We start from the raw sequence: 15,395 nt of genomic DNA, 5'->3' as shown, positions 1-15,395 counted from the left end.
TGATTAAAGAATTATTTAATCTATAAAGTTAACATTTTTCCGGTTAGCAATGCTACAGTTAGATTTGAATTAGCTCAGCATTCTGAGACTGTCTCGTGGACACTTGAAATATAGTAAAGAATTCTATAGACGTTATCTTACAAGGGACGTTTTCCTTATAAAGAAATTAAAGCTAATGGCTATGAACATCGGTTGGTCTATTTAAATATGTGAAGTTCTTTGAATCCTATATAAATGAAGAGCCGTTAATAACACAAAGTGCTTAGTTTATTTTTCTTTTAGTCCTGCAATTGAGGTGACTTGCCTGGAGTTGTTTGGAGTATGGCGCTGTGAGTAATATCGGATGGTTATATAAGAGAATGTTTGGTGCAAGTCGCACGCACTACCTAATGAATATGAGGAAGTGTGAAGGCAGACTTCAAAAGGCATGAATAAACACGGATCAGCAAGCAAGATGGGATTTTGATTGTGGCTGAATATTGTTTATACTTCTTGATTCAAACTGTTTAATCTGCTGCATCATATGGATTGGAATCTTGTGCCTGGAAAGTCCATTGAATTTGATGTAGAAGTTTTTCGTCAAGATCTGGACTATCCCTGCAGTGTGATGGGGAAGGACTGATATGGTGTGTTAAAATATGAACGGAGGGAGTGCCTGTATGATACGGCCTGATCTCTGCTTTCCACCATACATTTGAATCTGCTTATTGTGAATCTTACAAGTCTTTTAGACACTGTTTAGTGGATGAATGAAAAGTTATGGGACTGCTATAGGCTGCATTTGGAATATGAAGAATTCAGATGGAAGGCTTAATAGTCCATTATAATAGAAACATTGCTTTTCATGGAGAAGATTATTGTGGAATTTTATTATGTGCTGCGCTTTGGAACAGTTTTATTCAGCTGATACATTTATGTCATAAATTGATTGACAGGAAGGACTTAAAAATGGATCGCTATATAGTCTATATGGAATGGTTAGAGCAGTTCTGAGGTTCTATTGCCTCTTAATAATGACTAAATTAAGAGGAAAGATTGCATTTTGCCTATAGTTAGCTTTATGAGTGTGTCTCCAGAATGTATGTAAAGAAGATTTTTTTCTTTTTGGAGATAGGTTTCAAGTAAAATGGGGTTCAGTAGCTGGGTATTGTAAATGTTAAAATAATCTTTATTTGAGCTATTTGAGAATTAATTTTTGTCAGGAAATAGGAATGATGTGAAGAGATAATTAACATAATTTTGTTGTAAATTTTTTTTTTTTAAATATTATTTAATAATCTTCCATGAAAGATGAAAGGGAAGGGGAAAAAGGAAGGGAAGAAGAAGAAAAAAAAAAAGAGGTAGTTAATTTTAAAGGATTTCATCTTATTACGTGACTTTCATTTTATTATTAAGATGTTTTGGCTAAATATTAGAATGTTTATGGATATAGCTTGAGGGGAGTTTATCTTGTATGTGCATTTATTTTATGGGAGGGAGTGGGGATGGAGGGTAATGGGAGGGTTTTGGGGAGGGGGTGGGGACTAGTTTGTTTTTTTGGAATGGGGAAAAGGATTATATAATATTGATTTGGTGGATTTTTTTGGATATTGTAATTATTCATTATAATGGGTTTTAAAATTCTTTCAATAAACGTTAATGGCCTCAACCATCCGATTAAAAGGAAAAAGACATTATTATACCTTAAACAACAGAATGCGGATGTTTGCCTTATACAGGAAACACACCTATCTGGGGAAGAATCTAAAAAGTTGGTGGGTAATTGGGTGAAGCATTGTTTCTTTGCAACTGCGAAAAGGAAAAAGGCTGGAGTAGCTATACTAAATTAATAAAAAATGTTCTGCAATATTTAAGATGGTAGCTGCAGATCCTTTAGGTAGATGGTTGCATGTAGACATGAGCATGGTAATACTTCTGTGGCGCTTTTTAATATGTATGCCCCTAATTCGAACCAAATTGAATTCTTTAAGACTCTGCAACAATTAGTTTTACCACTGGCTACTACTAATCTAGTAGTGGCAGGGGATTTTAATGCTGTTATGGATCCTAGTAAAATTATAAAAATCCTAGTAAAATTATGAAATCTTTAGGTTTAGATAATTTAGTACAATCTTGTAATTTGAAAGATATTTGGTGTATACTTCATTTTAATGATCGAGAATTTTCATTTTATTCGCATGTTCATAAATCTTTTTCTAGAATCTAATATAATAAAGCGGTAAGCCGCGCATGCGCACTTCCTATGTGTGCGTCCTTTTTCCGTGAGCTGTAGCACACATAGGAAGTGCGCATGCGTGGCTTACAGTCTGGCCTCACGCGAGGCAAGACAAGTGGCATGCGCGCTCTTCCCTGCTCTCCACCGCTGCCAGCCGATAGCACCCCCTGCCCTCTCCGTCGCCTCCCGGCTCCAGCAGCGTAGGCAGCACTTTAAACACATTGCTTCGCACCCTTCTCTGCCGATTTCCTCTGCCGTGTCTCTGATGACATCATCGGAGACAGATGCGGCAGAGGAAATCGCCAGTAGTAGGCCGCGAAGCAGCATGTTTAAAGTGCTGCCTACACGGCTGGAGTACCGAGGTTTGTCGGCGGTGGGAGGGTCAGGAGCAGGCCGGATCGACAACGGTAGTCAAAGAAGGGGGAGGGGCCGAATGGAGCAGGGAAGATAAGGTAAGAAAAGGGAAAGGGGGAGTGGGGGAAAATGCTGCTACTGCTTCTACACAGGAAAGGAGGGAAATGCTGTTGCTGCTGCATAGGGAAGTGGGATGGAAATGCTGCTGCACAGGGAAATGGGGAAAAATGATAGACAGACAGCGGGAGGGAGGGAGACAGAAAGAAAGAAAGACACAGGGCCAGGGAGAGGGACAGAAAGACAGACAGAGAAAGGGGGCCAGAAAGAGAGTCAGCGGGAGAGGGAAAGGGGGCTGCTTTGGGGGGAGGGGTGTGCTTGGGGCAAACAGCTTTGCTCTGGGAGGAAGACAGAAGGGGCCATGGAGAGACAGGGATAGGGATAGGGGGCTGCTTTGGGGGGAAGGGTGTGCTGGGGGGAGACAGAAGGGGCCATGGAGAGATAGGGAAAGGGACAGACAGCTTTGCTTTGGGGGGAAGACAGAAGAGGGCCATGGAGAGACATTTGGGGGGGAGCTGGGTGCTGGGGGCAGACAGCTTTGCTCGGGGGGAGGGGGAGACAGAAGGATACAGACAGTGGCCAAGGAGAGAGAGATAAAGAAACACAGACAGACAGACACATCTATTCTAGCACCCGTTAATGTAACGGGCTTAAAGACTAGTAGATTATATTTTTGTTACTGACCAGTTAATGCAACAAGTTACACAAGCCTCCATAGATCCAATAATTTTGTCAGATCATGGTGGTGTGTGGATGGTATTAAATTTTGTTGGTCAAGATAATTCCAGACCTGTATGGAGATTTGATAATGCTTGCGGATCCAAAATTTTGTGAAGATTTTCAAATCAGAATCAATTAATATTTTCAAATTAATAATTCAGAAGAAATCTCTATAGAAATCTTATGGGGTGCTTTTAAGGCAACCATGAGAGGACAAATTATTTCATTTTCAGCATATTCTAAGAAACAATTAAGAAAGCAATTTTCTATTTTGGAACTAGAAATTAAGGCATTAGAGTCAAAATTGATTGAAAAATGGGAATATTCTACGTTTCAAGCTCTTTTAAAAGCCAAATGTAAATATAATGAGATTTCTTCTAAATTAGTAAGAAAAGATATTCTTTCTCAGCAAGCTTTGTATTATGGTAGTTCAAATAAGGCGGGAAGTTTATTGGCAAATTATCTTAAAGCAAAAAAGAGGAAGACAAAAATAGGTGCAATTAAGGATGAAAAAGGAGATATTCATTCTCAAATTGGACCTATTTTTAAAAAATTCTTAAAATTTTATAAAGACCTTTATTCTTCTGAGCCTTATTTAGATAGGGAAAAAGATGGTTTAGAATTTTTAAATCTAATTGAGGGTCCAGAAGTTCCTGATCATATAAAAAGAAGTCTGGAAGAGCCGATATCACTAAAAGAATTACAAACAGCATTGAAGTCTCTTAGAGTAGGGACCGCTCCAAGTGGTGATGGTTTTACAGTGGAGTTTTTTAAATCATTCCAAATTACTCTTATTACCTTATTTATTAAATTTGTATCAGAATCAACTAAATAAAGGTTGTATTTCAGGCACTATGGCAGAATCGTTAACTATTGTTTTGCCAAAGCCAAATAAAGATCCCATGTTGGTTTCAAATTACAGGCCTATTTCTTTGATCAATGTAGATGGTAAATTATTAGCTAAACTTTTGGCTATGCGTTTGGCTAAGGCTCTTCCTTATATAGTTGGTATGCACCAAACAGGGTTTGTTGCTCAGAGACACTCTTCTGATAATACTAGATTGGCCTTTCAGATGTTATATCTAACAAAAGACATAAGGGATCCGGCTTTCTCTGTATCCTTGTGTTCTGTCACTAATTTCTGACAGGTGGGATGATCAGTAACACTCAGAAAAGCACCCAGACAATATAAAGCATAAACAATAACACTTTATTATACATATATATATATATGATAAGAATTAAATACCTTCACCGTATCCCAGGCAAACACTCCCTTCACAATTGGAGAATCCATACAATTGATAGGTGAGTGGACACGGGAGACTGACCCTTTAGCCTCGTGGCTTCTGTTCCTGTAGCCGGCTAGGATTCTGGATTCTAGGAGCAGAATTCCGTCCTTATAAGCTGCTGAGTTAAACAGCTGGTCCTGCAGTAACAGCGTCCTTTGATTCAGGCACACCCCAGGTCGGTCCCTTTGAAGTTGTTTGGACAATATTCAGGTCAAAGAGGTCAAGATAGCAAATACTTGTCACCGTCCCTTTCTTTTTGATGTAGTTTCCCATCTGTCTTTACTGATGTTATTTGAGCGGCAAGGAGGTCAAAGAGGTCAGGATCTATTGTCTCTTTGATGCTATCCAGTTGTTACTCAAATAAAGGAAGTCAGGATAGGTGTTGCACTGTCTCTTTGATGCTATCAAGAAGGTGTTACAGAGGCCATCTGTCTTTACTATCCTTTTGGTGTGGTCAAGGTAACACTCAGGACAAAGAGGTCAGATAAGCAGACTTGAGGAGACATATCAGTAATATTTAGTAAGTAATATGCTGAACATGTCAGTAATATGCTGAGATATAACATTCCACTCCTGGATACTCAAGTCTGCTTCTCCAAATTAAGAAGTCCTCCGAATTAGGGGAGAGAGTGTCCGACAATTAAGAAATGTTAACATAAAGATAGCTAAACAAATTTATAGAGTACAAAATGAAGAAACACCTTTTATGCCATATCACTGCCTCTAGTAATAGCCTCCCACCCATGGAGTGCAGTGGTAGCTTCAATATGATCTGCCACAGAATGCAAGTTAGTATTTCAAAATTCAGTATCTATTCATAAAAATGATAAGTTACATTATTTGCTCACTGCAACACACTAACATTCTGTAAACATACTGAAAAGGGAGCTTGACTAGCAGGAATCACAAGTTCAACAGTACTAAGGACACATTGTTTCATTTCAAAATTTACACTATTTTCTATCTAAGGGTACAGAATGTGATGTGGTTTTTAAATCAATGCGATAAAGTTAATTCTTTGTGATATCATTAACGACATGTAACATTAACTGATCATATCGTAGCGTTAGTTCATAATTATGTACAGTATTGGGCACCCATTCACCTTCCCATCTAAATACATCTGCTACTCTGGAGCCAAAATATGCTTGTTTGCCAGCCAGTATTTCAGAAACAATAGTATTTATTCTACATTTAAGCAAAGGTAAAATGGGAAAATTAATTTTCCCTTCATAAATTATTTCCTTATGTGCTAAACCTGGTATTCTTGCATTCCTTAATATTTCTTGCTAATTAGGTATTTTACTTGAAAGTATCACTTATAGGGAATCATGGAAATTAATAATCTTATTAATATTATATTTGTGCTCTTACTCATGGCTTACATACATTTAGGGTAGCTTCATAGTCACCATCGATCACTGCAGTTATCTGGTATCCTGTTTTTCTTAGCAGCTTTGGTTAGGGTCTGGTCCAGTTTCAATAGGCTTGCTATGCTACTCACATGCCTTCACTCATGTAAGATTCACGAGCACCGCCTCCAGAGACCAGCCCTAATGTGAAGTGGCAGGATATAGGCTCACTTCTATTCCCAAGTCGGTGCCACATAATAGCTTCATGGCACTGTATGTCTGGTTGCGTGTCATCATCTTCTCGATCTGGTGAAATTTTCTCTTAACCCAGCATGTTAGCCAAATCATCAGAATGAGAGAGCAGAGCTGACCAATTTTATCACAAAAGGATGAAAGTCTATATGGAATAACATTTCCCAGTACGTGATTTTTCAAGGAAAATATTTCCTCATGACTGTTTAGCTTCAATGCTTTAGTTACAATAAACACCCCTAGTGGTAAAAGAGAAGATAAGAGAAAAAGGAGAAAAACCACTTTATGTACAGAAGGTGAGAACAGGTGACACAATACTTGTGTGTAAAGTAGTATTTGTGTGAGATGAGAGAAACAATACTAATGCACTTAAAGGTCTTCTGTAGGACATTCAGAAAATACACCTTTTTATGTTCTGGACATAATTATTATGTCATTTAAGAGAGACCATACACACGTACAGAATGTGATAACATTTGACACAATACTTGTGTGTAAGGTAGTATTTGTGTGAGATAAGAGAAACAACACTAATGTACTTAAAGGTATTCTGTAAGACATTCAGAAAATACACCTTTTTATGTTCTGGACATAATTATTATGTCATTTAAGAGAGACCATACACACGTACAGAATGTGATACTAAAATAACTTATGTCAGAGATGTGCACTGCACTGTTTATACCTGGTAAGTTAATTAAAGATAGACCATTTTTTATTTTTATTTAGCAAATATCAAATACCAATGAACACCATTTTACCAGGTATAAAGCTTTCTAATTTTTTCTCTTCAGATATTCTTTTATAATATAACCCCTAACTAAATTATCATTGGGCTGTATAGAAACATAGAAACATAGAAAGATGACAGCAGACAAGGGCCAAGGCCCATCAAGTCTGCCCACTCTATAAACCCTTTGCCCTGACCCACGTAGGGATCCCACATGGGCGTCCCCTTTATTCCTAAAATCTGGCACGCTGCTGGCCTCGATTTCCTGTGAGCCATAGCATAAAATCATTGTGAGCATGGTTTTCATAAGATACTTTCTGGTATGGGGGGAATCTTTTTTGGAAAGGGATATGGTACCATTTGGACTAATAGAAGGGATGGAATAAACTCTGGAAATGGCCAATGTGCAATGTTGGGGTACCCCATAAGCTAAAACAGACAACACATAACAGAAACAGACAAACACAGAGCTCTGGCATGCTTTCTTCCATCGGTAATGATTCAGGGTTGATTTTAATCTGTAAATAAGCACACTATTAATCAAAAGAGTCACAAACAAATGTGGTATCCATTGGATTCCCACTATCAGGTCACAGTGCTGGACGTATTTTAAATGTGGCACAGTGACATTGGTTCTCCGGACCATGTCTGGATACTAAGCTTCTAAAAGAAAGAGAGAGATAGAAACTTAAGTTAATTGCTCTATATAGTTTTACTGGTCTTCTTTTCTATTTTCTTCCATTTCAAAGCTCTGTCACACAATCGTAAGAGAATGCACGCAGGGAATTTTTAATCTATAAAATATACAAGAGAGGTTTACGTGCAGGTACAGTGGTTCACAATGTTAGTGTTTTAGGTAAAAGACACATTTGCAAAATTACTTGGAGTGCAACTTCCTTATACTATCTAACAAAACTTTATTTATTATTCTACTTTTTTATTGTCCAACCTACCCCATATGTTACCCCAGATGTGAAATATGTTGCCTCCAAAATCCAAAAAGGCCCAAGTCTGTTTTTTACTTTGGGGAGAAGGGAAGTTTAGCTTTCTCTATCACCTCTCGGCATCTGTAAGTATTTTTTGTGGTAGTTTGGTATATGTATATTGCCTCCCTTGCCAAGTGGATGTAAATGGTTCTGGACATTGCTCCACTATAGGAATAGTACAATTTTTGTGGCGATCAGTACTACTATTGGTTTCTCCACCACTACTGATCTCATAGGAATGTCTGGCAATTTACCAAAACTATAGATTCCATCGGAAAGCTGTCATGTTAACCCTTTTTGGATATCTGGCAAGGAATCCCATAGATTAATCCCAAATTGGTAATTGTCCAATTTTAAAATTTGTTAAATTTTTCTTCCTGCTTGTATAATTTTCCCCCCAATCCTGATATTTATATTCCTACACCCCAGCGTCCACTACAGCTTGTACCTGTTGCTCCCCAGGTTTCTACTAAATATTTATCTCTACCTGTGGACGCTGTTCTAATTTGGTCCAGGCACACACTGAGGTTCGGCATTCACATTATTGATCCTCCCAACACTTCCACCCTTTTAAATCAGGATAAAGAATGGAAGCAGTTTCCTCAGGGGAAGCCGTTGGCACCCTCTCTCCTTTGTTCACTTGTGCTTGAGGCATAGATTTCTTTCCCAGTCCTCTACTTTTGTACATTCCCCATAATGTCCTTGTATTTTTTCCATCTATTTCTTCCCTCTTTACACCATCTTTTATTAATGCCAAAAACATATTCCTCCGAGACACCCGCTTAGCCCTGTTTGAATTGGATTGTCCTGTTCTCTTTTTATCAAAAGTATTTTGAGGTCCCCAGTCCCCCCGATCTCCTAACTGTTGGACCGCTTCTAAGGCTTCCAAAATAGTCCTGTCTATTTGATTGATCAACAAAGTTATCTTTACCTGTTTGTATGCTGGTGCAGCATACTTAATTATTTTATTTCTCATGGACTCAGTAAAAGGTAATGACATATATGTGTCAGCGTGACCTATTACTAAGGCTGCCTTCATAGACTCCTCCTTAATTCTCATTTGAGCATCTTTTAATGTATACCAAATCTTATCATTTGAGGGCCAATCAGATTCAAGTGGATATCGCCTCGTGACACCCCTACTAATTATCTCTAATAAAGACCATTGGGCATTTTTTGCAAGATAAGGATCCTCCCGCAACGCATGTTGCATTGCTACTTCTTGACTAATTTGAACAAATTTAGGGGCATCTGTGGCATCTAACATAATCCCTGCTGCGCCCAGCTCCTGCACCCGAACTACCCACTGTACTAGTGGTTCCCCAGGCTGCTGTGTAAAGCGTGCTATCATATCCATGATTTCATGTGGAGTAACATCCTCCCTAACTAGATTTTCTCCAGATTGCAGATTTCCCTGTAATCTTTGTCTCCTCACAGGCTCTGCTTCTAAACTTTCTGCCTGTTCTCCTTTAACACATATATCCTCCTCACTGTTATTAGAATTTGAATCCCAAATATTCCCATCCCTTTTGTTTGGATTCCAATCATTCGGCAGATGATAAATTAAGATTTTAACTTTTCTGTAACTCACTTTCCACCTGCGTTTCTTGTATTTATATCGTGCATATTGCATAGCTGACTGTTCTATTACATTTTGATAGGTTTCTACCTTATCCATTAACAACTCATTCTGACATTGTAGCATTGTAATGGCATGCTGTTGTTTATTCCTTTTCTTTTCCAGCTCTTCTAATTTCAATTGTAATTCCTGTTTAGCTTCATGCAAATTCCTCCAGTCTGACAAAATCATCCTTCCTTGTCTAGAAATTACTTCTTGCTCTTCTCCTTTTGAGATTTTCACCTTTTGTAAGGAGGCACATAATTCATGTGGATCCCCACTTCCAAAAGTACAGGATTCACACAATCCTGCTTCTACAGACCACTCAGTGGCCATTAATTTTCCCATAATTTCATTCCCATTTGGAATGGAGGGATTGGGAGCCTGCTCCTCCACCCCTTGTTTTCTAGTTAGCTTTCCTGACCACATGATTACCCCACTTTCTGGTACCAATTTGTTCTGTCACTAATTTCTGACAGGTGGGATGATCAGTAACAATTTGTTCTGTCACTAATTTCTGACAGGTGGGATGATCAGTAACACTCAGAAAAGCACCCAGACAATATAAAGCATAAACAATAACACTTTATTTTACATATATATATATATGATAAGAATTAAATACCTTCACCGTATCCCAGGCAAACACTCCCTTCACAATTGGAGAATCCATACAATTGATAGGTGAGTGGACACGGGAGACTGACCCTTTAGCCTCGTGGCTTCTGTTCCTGTAGCCGGCTAGGATTCTGGATTCTAGGAGCAGAATTCCGTCCTTATAAGCTGCTGAGTTAAACAGCTGGTCCTGCAGTAACAGCGTCCTTTGATTCAGGCACACCCCAGGTCGGTCCCTTTGAAGTTGTTTGGACAATATTCAGGTCAAAGAGGTCAAGATAGCAAATACTTGTCACCGTCCCTTTCTTTTTGATGTAGTTTCCCATCTGTCTTTACTGATGTTATTTGAGCGGCAAGGAGGTCAAAGAGGTCAGGATCTATTGTCTCTTTGATGCTATCCAGTTGTTACTCAAATAAAGGAAGTCAGGATAGGTGTTGCACTGTCTCTTTGATGCTATCAAGAAGGTGTTACAGAGGCCATCTGTCTTTACTATCCTTTTGGTGTGGTCAAGGTAACACTCAGGACAAAGAGGTCAGATAAGCAGACTTGAGGAGACATATCAGTAATATTTAGTAAGTAATATGCTGAACATGTCAGTAATCTGCTGAGGTATAACACCTTGGATGCGGAGAAGGCTTTTGATCGGGTAGAGTGGACCTTTATGTATCAGGCCATGGAGTGGTTTGGTATTGGTTCAGGATTTATACAAATGATTCAAACCTTGTATAGCTCTCCTGTTGCTAGATTATAAATGAACAATAATTTCTCAGACTGTTTTAAATTGTCTCCTTTGACTGTTGTCCCTTGTCTCCTTTGCTTTTTGATATAGTACTTGAACCCTTGTTATTGGCTATTCAACAGGCAAAGGGGATATAGGCTATTCTGAGGTCTGGTAAGGAATATAAAGTATCTGCTTATGCGAATGATATACTGCTGCTTCATTTGAGGAATCCTGAAACAACCATTCCTTGTTTACTTGAATTGATTGAGAAATTTGGGAAATTCTTGGGTTATAAAATAAATTGGTCTAAATCAGAAGTTCTTCCTCTAAATGTACATTGTACAAGAGGTTTATTTGATTCATTCCCTTTTATATGGAAAGAAGAAGGAATAAAATATTTAGGAATTTGGTTAAAAAAATACACTTGATGAGACAATGAAATTGAATGAAAGACTTTTATTGCAAAAAGTAACAGAGTTCTTGGTGGAGAAGAGTCTAAACTATTAAGATGATGATTTTGCCTGTTGTTTGTTATCAAATGGGGATGATACCAGGTTTTTTTCAGGGGTCTATTTATAAAAAGTTGAATAGTATTCTTACTAAATTTATTTGGCTGGGTAAAAAAATTGCAAGAATTGCCTTAGTGTCTTTACAAAAACCAATTGAGGAGGGTGGGGTAAATTTTCCAAACTTCTATAGGTACCATCAATCCTATATTATGCGCCAGGGTATGTATTGGGTCCTCCCAGAACTCATGGATAAGCTACCAGATTGGTTATGGTTGGATGGCAGCTCATGTTTCCCATTAGGCTTCGTCATCTTCTCAGTATTAAAATGCCTAGGATACGTAAAAACAATAGAATATTAATGGACACATGGAAAACTTTACGATATATTAATAATTTAACACCTCTTCCAATTCAAAAATCTACATATCAAAATATATGACTAAACTCCAGGATTCAAATAGGCGGTTTTAAGATTGTCTGGAAGGATTGGATTAAAGCAGGTATACGAACCTTAAATGATGTTATATCTAATGGTAAGCTGCTGGATTTTTCACAGTTGCAACATAAATTTGGTCTTGATAAAAAACAAAGTTATAAGTGGTTGCAACTGAAGCAGGCTATTCAGGCAGGGTTCCCTGAATGGAAATCTCTTAATAATCAATTTAGTTTACATTTCTTATGCTTTCAGGCAGACTTCCTGGGTCACCAGGCCGCACAATGGTATAAATTATTATCTGGCTATTTGAATAAGAAACCAAAGACTGGACAGAGATATTTGGAGCATTGAGATTAAGCATCAAATTAGTGTATCTCAATGGCCACGTATTTGGTCCTGGAGGATGAAGTGTCTGCATCTATGAGGCAAACATGGTTTTTCCTGTTGCATAGAGCACTCTGGACCCCTGTTCGTTTACAAAAAATTGGGTTGCTCTAAGTCTAATAGATGTTGGCATTGTCATCTTGATGCTGGAACTTTAGATCATTTATTATTTCACTGTCCATTTATTAAGGCTTTTTGGCAGTCGATATGGGATCAAATAAATTGAATGTTAGAAAATCATGTGGCATTATTGTATGACACAATTTTATTTGGAATGTCTATGAGAGCTAAGAGCCAAATTTCTTCCAATAATAAACTTTTAATGATATTGACAGGAGTTGCCATCCAACAAATAACATATAATTGGAAAGATTATAAGAGATGGAACTATTGTTTTTGTTGGAATTCAGTGTGCCACTTATACAAAATGGAAAGGGCGTTAGCAGTTCAAAAAGGGTATTTTAATAAATTTAAGGATGTGTGGGGGCCATTGATGAATTACTGTGTTGATTATCACTTTTCCCTACTTAATATAATTGATGAAATGGGGTGGGTGGGATTTTGTTTTCAATTTATTAACAGATTTGATAGGAATGTTATAAGGTATATTATGTGATCTGTATTATTTCATATTAATCTGGTCGGAGGGATGGGGTTAAATTTTATTTTTCATGAAATAGTTGTAGAAATTCAAGTGATGTATTTGTTGAATTCTTGATATTCTCTTTACACTTGATGTTAACTATAAAATGAATAAAGAGTTTGAAAAAAAAAGAGACAGACATATCATAATTGTGGGTGATCAGATCATAGGACCTCTTATAATTGCCATATTATTTCAGGTCCACATCCTGACTCCAAATTTTAATCACCTCCGCCTGTCCCATCCTATCTGCCTCACCTATTTTGTGTAAAGAACTACAGAACTACATCTGCAGGTGTGTGCTTCATGAGCTGTATCATTGAAATATATTGTGTAATAATGAAAAAAAATCAAAATACCACTAATCATGAAAGTGGTAAATACAAACCCTCAGATCATGGAAAGCAACATTTATCTCAAATGGTGTAACCCATGAACCAGCGCTGGTAGAGAAAGTACAACTCCCAACACCTTTCTGACAGGAGAAAAAGGCGTTTCAATCTGTCCAAAGCATATCTTCCTCAGGGGGTAATAACCACCGTTGCCCTTCATTAAATTCTTATTTCAAAACATTACCGTTGTGGTCTAACGGCAAACGCAGCCGTGCAATGTAGTTGTTTTGAAAAACTGCTAATGAAATAAAATTATCTCTCATTACAAGACTGCCCACCACAACTGTACAATGTAATCTTCTGCAGCCAGGTTCTGACCATTTGGGCTACTCTGACCCTGCATTTTAGTTCTTCTTCAAGAAAAAGAGAATAATCTACCTCTGATTTCAAAGGGGAAAAAATTGTAGGACTCACAAGATGGTCTTATGGTCCCTCACACTGTCAGCTTAAGATAGAGGTTAGTAGAGAGATCCAGATCACACTTGGAAGTTTCTGGAGCAAAGGAAGAGCAGAAAAATGTCTCGTATTAGTTGAATATTTTAGTCCTTACCTAGGGAGATCAGAGTCTCATAATTCTCCTTCATCACCTCTCTGTAAAGCACCTTCTGCCCTTCATCTAAATATTCCCACTCCTCCTGGGAGAAAGAGACAGCCACGTCCTCAAACTTCACCTGCATCTGAAACACAAACCAGGAACACCCTCAGCGCCTTCTGCATCACCATCATTGTAGACCTGGTGCCTGTATGTTACTTGTGTGCAACTGCAAGGGGAGGCCAAGTGACCTATAGTGGAACTTAGGAAGTCAAATGTAATAACCTACTGGGTTGAGAGTGAAGGGAGAATGCAGGTGAGGAGTGGCCCCTTTGAAGGGAGGACAAAAGCATTGACAAATTCCTCCATCCTCTCTTTTCTTCTTCCCTTCTCTCTTTCTTTCTTCTCCCTTTTCCCCTTCAGCCATTATTGTAGACCTGGTGGTCCCTTAATCCTCCATTGCCCCCTTGGAGTGTGGTGGTGTCATTCCAAGTCCCCTCCCCCATCTTGCCCCTCCCCCTGCCAGGAAAAGGGGGGGAGGGGGAGCTCCTACCTGAGCAGAAGCTCCTGCAGCCATTTCCCTGGGCTGGGAGGAGAGAGAAGAGCAGAAGCTGAAAGAAACTGGCCACCTGAGGCTCCAGCACAAGATGGACGACTCAACTTACTTCCGGCCACATACCGATGACGTCACAAAGGGGGCGGAGCTCCACTGACTTTATTTCCTAGACCTAGACAACACACTTCAGCTGCAGAGTCTCCGCCTCCTCCTCTTCCCGCTCCCAGCGAAATTCTGAGCAATCAACAGAGGATGAAACTGAAACTCCTCCTCCTTTCTCCCTTATCCAGGCTAGGGGCGGTCCCTTCCCCTCCTCTTCCCACCCCATGGACCATTCTGACCAATCAGCACTGAAAGGGGCAGAGCCAGAAGAACAGAGCGTCTCTCAGCCTTCGGCGTGAAGCTCCGCCCTCTCCCATGTGATGTCACCGACTCCTCCCCCAATTCCTTTCTAATCCTGAGGGAGGAGATTCCCCCCAGCAACCCCTGCAGCAGCTGCCAACAAGGGATTCTGGGCAGGGCAGGATTAATTCATCAGGGCCCCTCTAAGCACTTAAGTCCACTGGGCCCCCCTGCCCCACCCCACCATGCCCCACCCCCTCCCAGACTGCCCCTCCCCACCCTGCCCCCATTTTCTTTCCCTTTCTCCTCTTTTTCCCTTCCTGTCTCCTTTCTCAGTCCCATCCTTCATAGCCTATTCCTATTGGCTCTTCACTCCTTGCCTCCTCCCCCTCAGCTCTCCTCTCAGGCTGATTGAGGCTGCTGCCTACACTTGATCTCTTTTGGCAGCAGAAGAAATGTTTCAATATCCTGTATTTCATTTGGTGCTGCTGTGGGTCCAGTCTCATGGCAAGAGCTGCAGGATCCACACAGAATCCTCCCTTCCCCCAAGCCCACCCGCCACCGATTCCGCCGGTCGCTGACTCCATTTAACACCCCCCACACACTGCCGGTCCATAAGCCTTCCCCCGACATCAGTTCTGACGGAGAGAAGGCTTATGGGCCGGTGGCGTGCAATCGCTGCAGGCGC

General features: G+C 39.6%; 1 protein-coding gene across 1 annotated transcript in view; it reads right to left on the bottom strand.

Moving 5' to 3' along the window:
• Nucleotides 1-14,496, bottom strand: part of LOC117354993 (oocyte zinc finger protein XlCOF6-like) — a 47,897-nt gene extending 33,401 nt beyond the window's left edge. The window contains exons 1-2 of the mRNA XM_033932950.1: nt 14,363-14,496; nt 13,828-13,954 (exon numbers count right to left, since the gene is read on the bottom strand). Of these exons, the coding sequence (XP_033788841.1) occupies nt 13,828-13,954; nt 14,363-14,386 (151 nt within the window). The 5' untranslated portion in view covers nt 14,387-14,496. The remainder of the gene's footprint in view (nt 1-13,827; nt 13,955-14,362) is intronic.
• Nucleotides 14,497-15,395: the final 899 nt, after the last annotated feature.

Source organism: Geotrypetes seraphini, chromosome 2 (assembly GCF_902459505.1).
Source record: "Geotrypetes seraphini chromosome 2, aGeoSer1.1, whole genome shotgun sequence".
In the NCBI taxonomy this organism is placed as follows: domain Eukaryota; kingdom Metazoa; phylum Chordata; class Amphibia; order Gymnophiona; family Dermophiidae; genus Geotrypetes; species Geotrypetes seraphini.
Note: the sequence above shows the minus strand (reverse complement) of the source record. Positions and strands in the feature narration are given on the sequence as shown.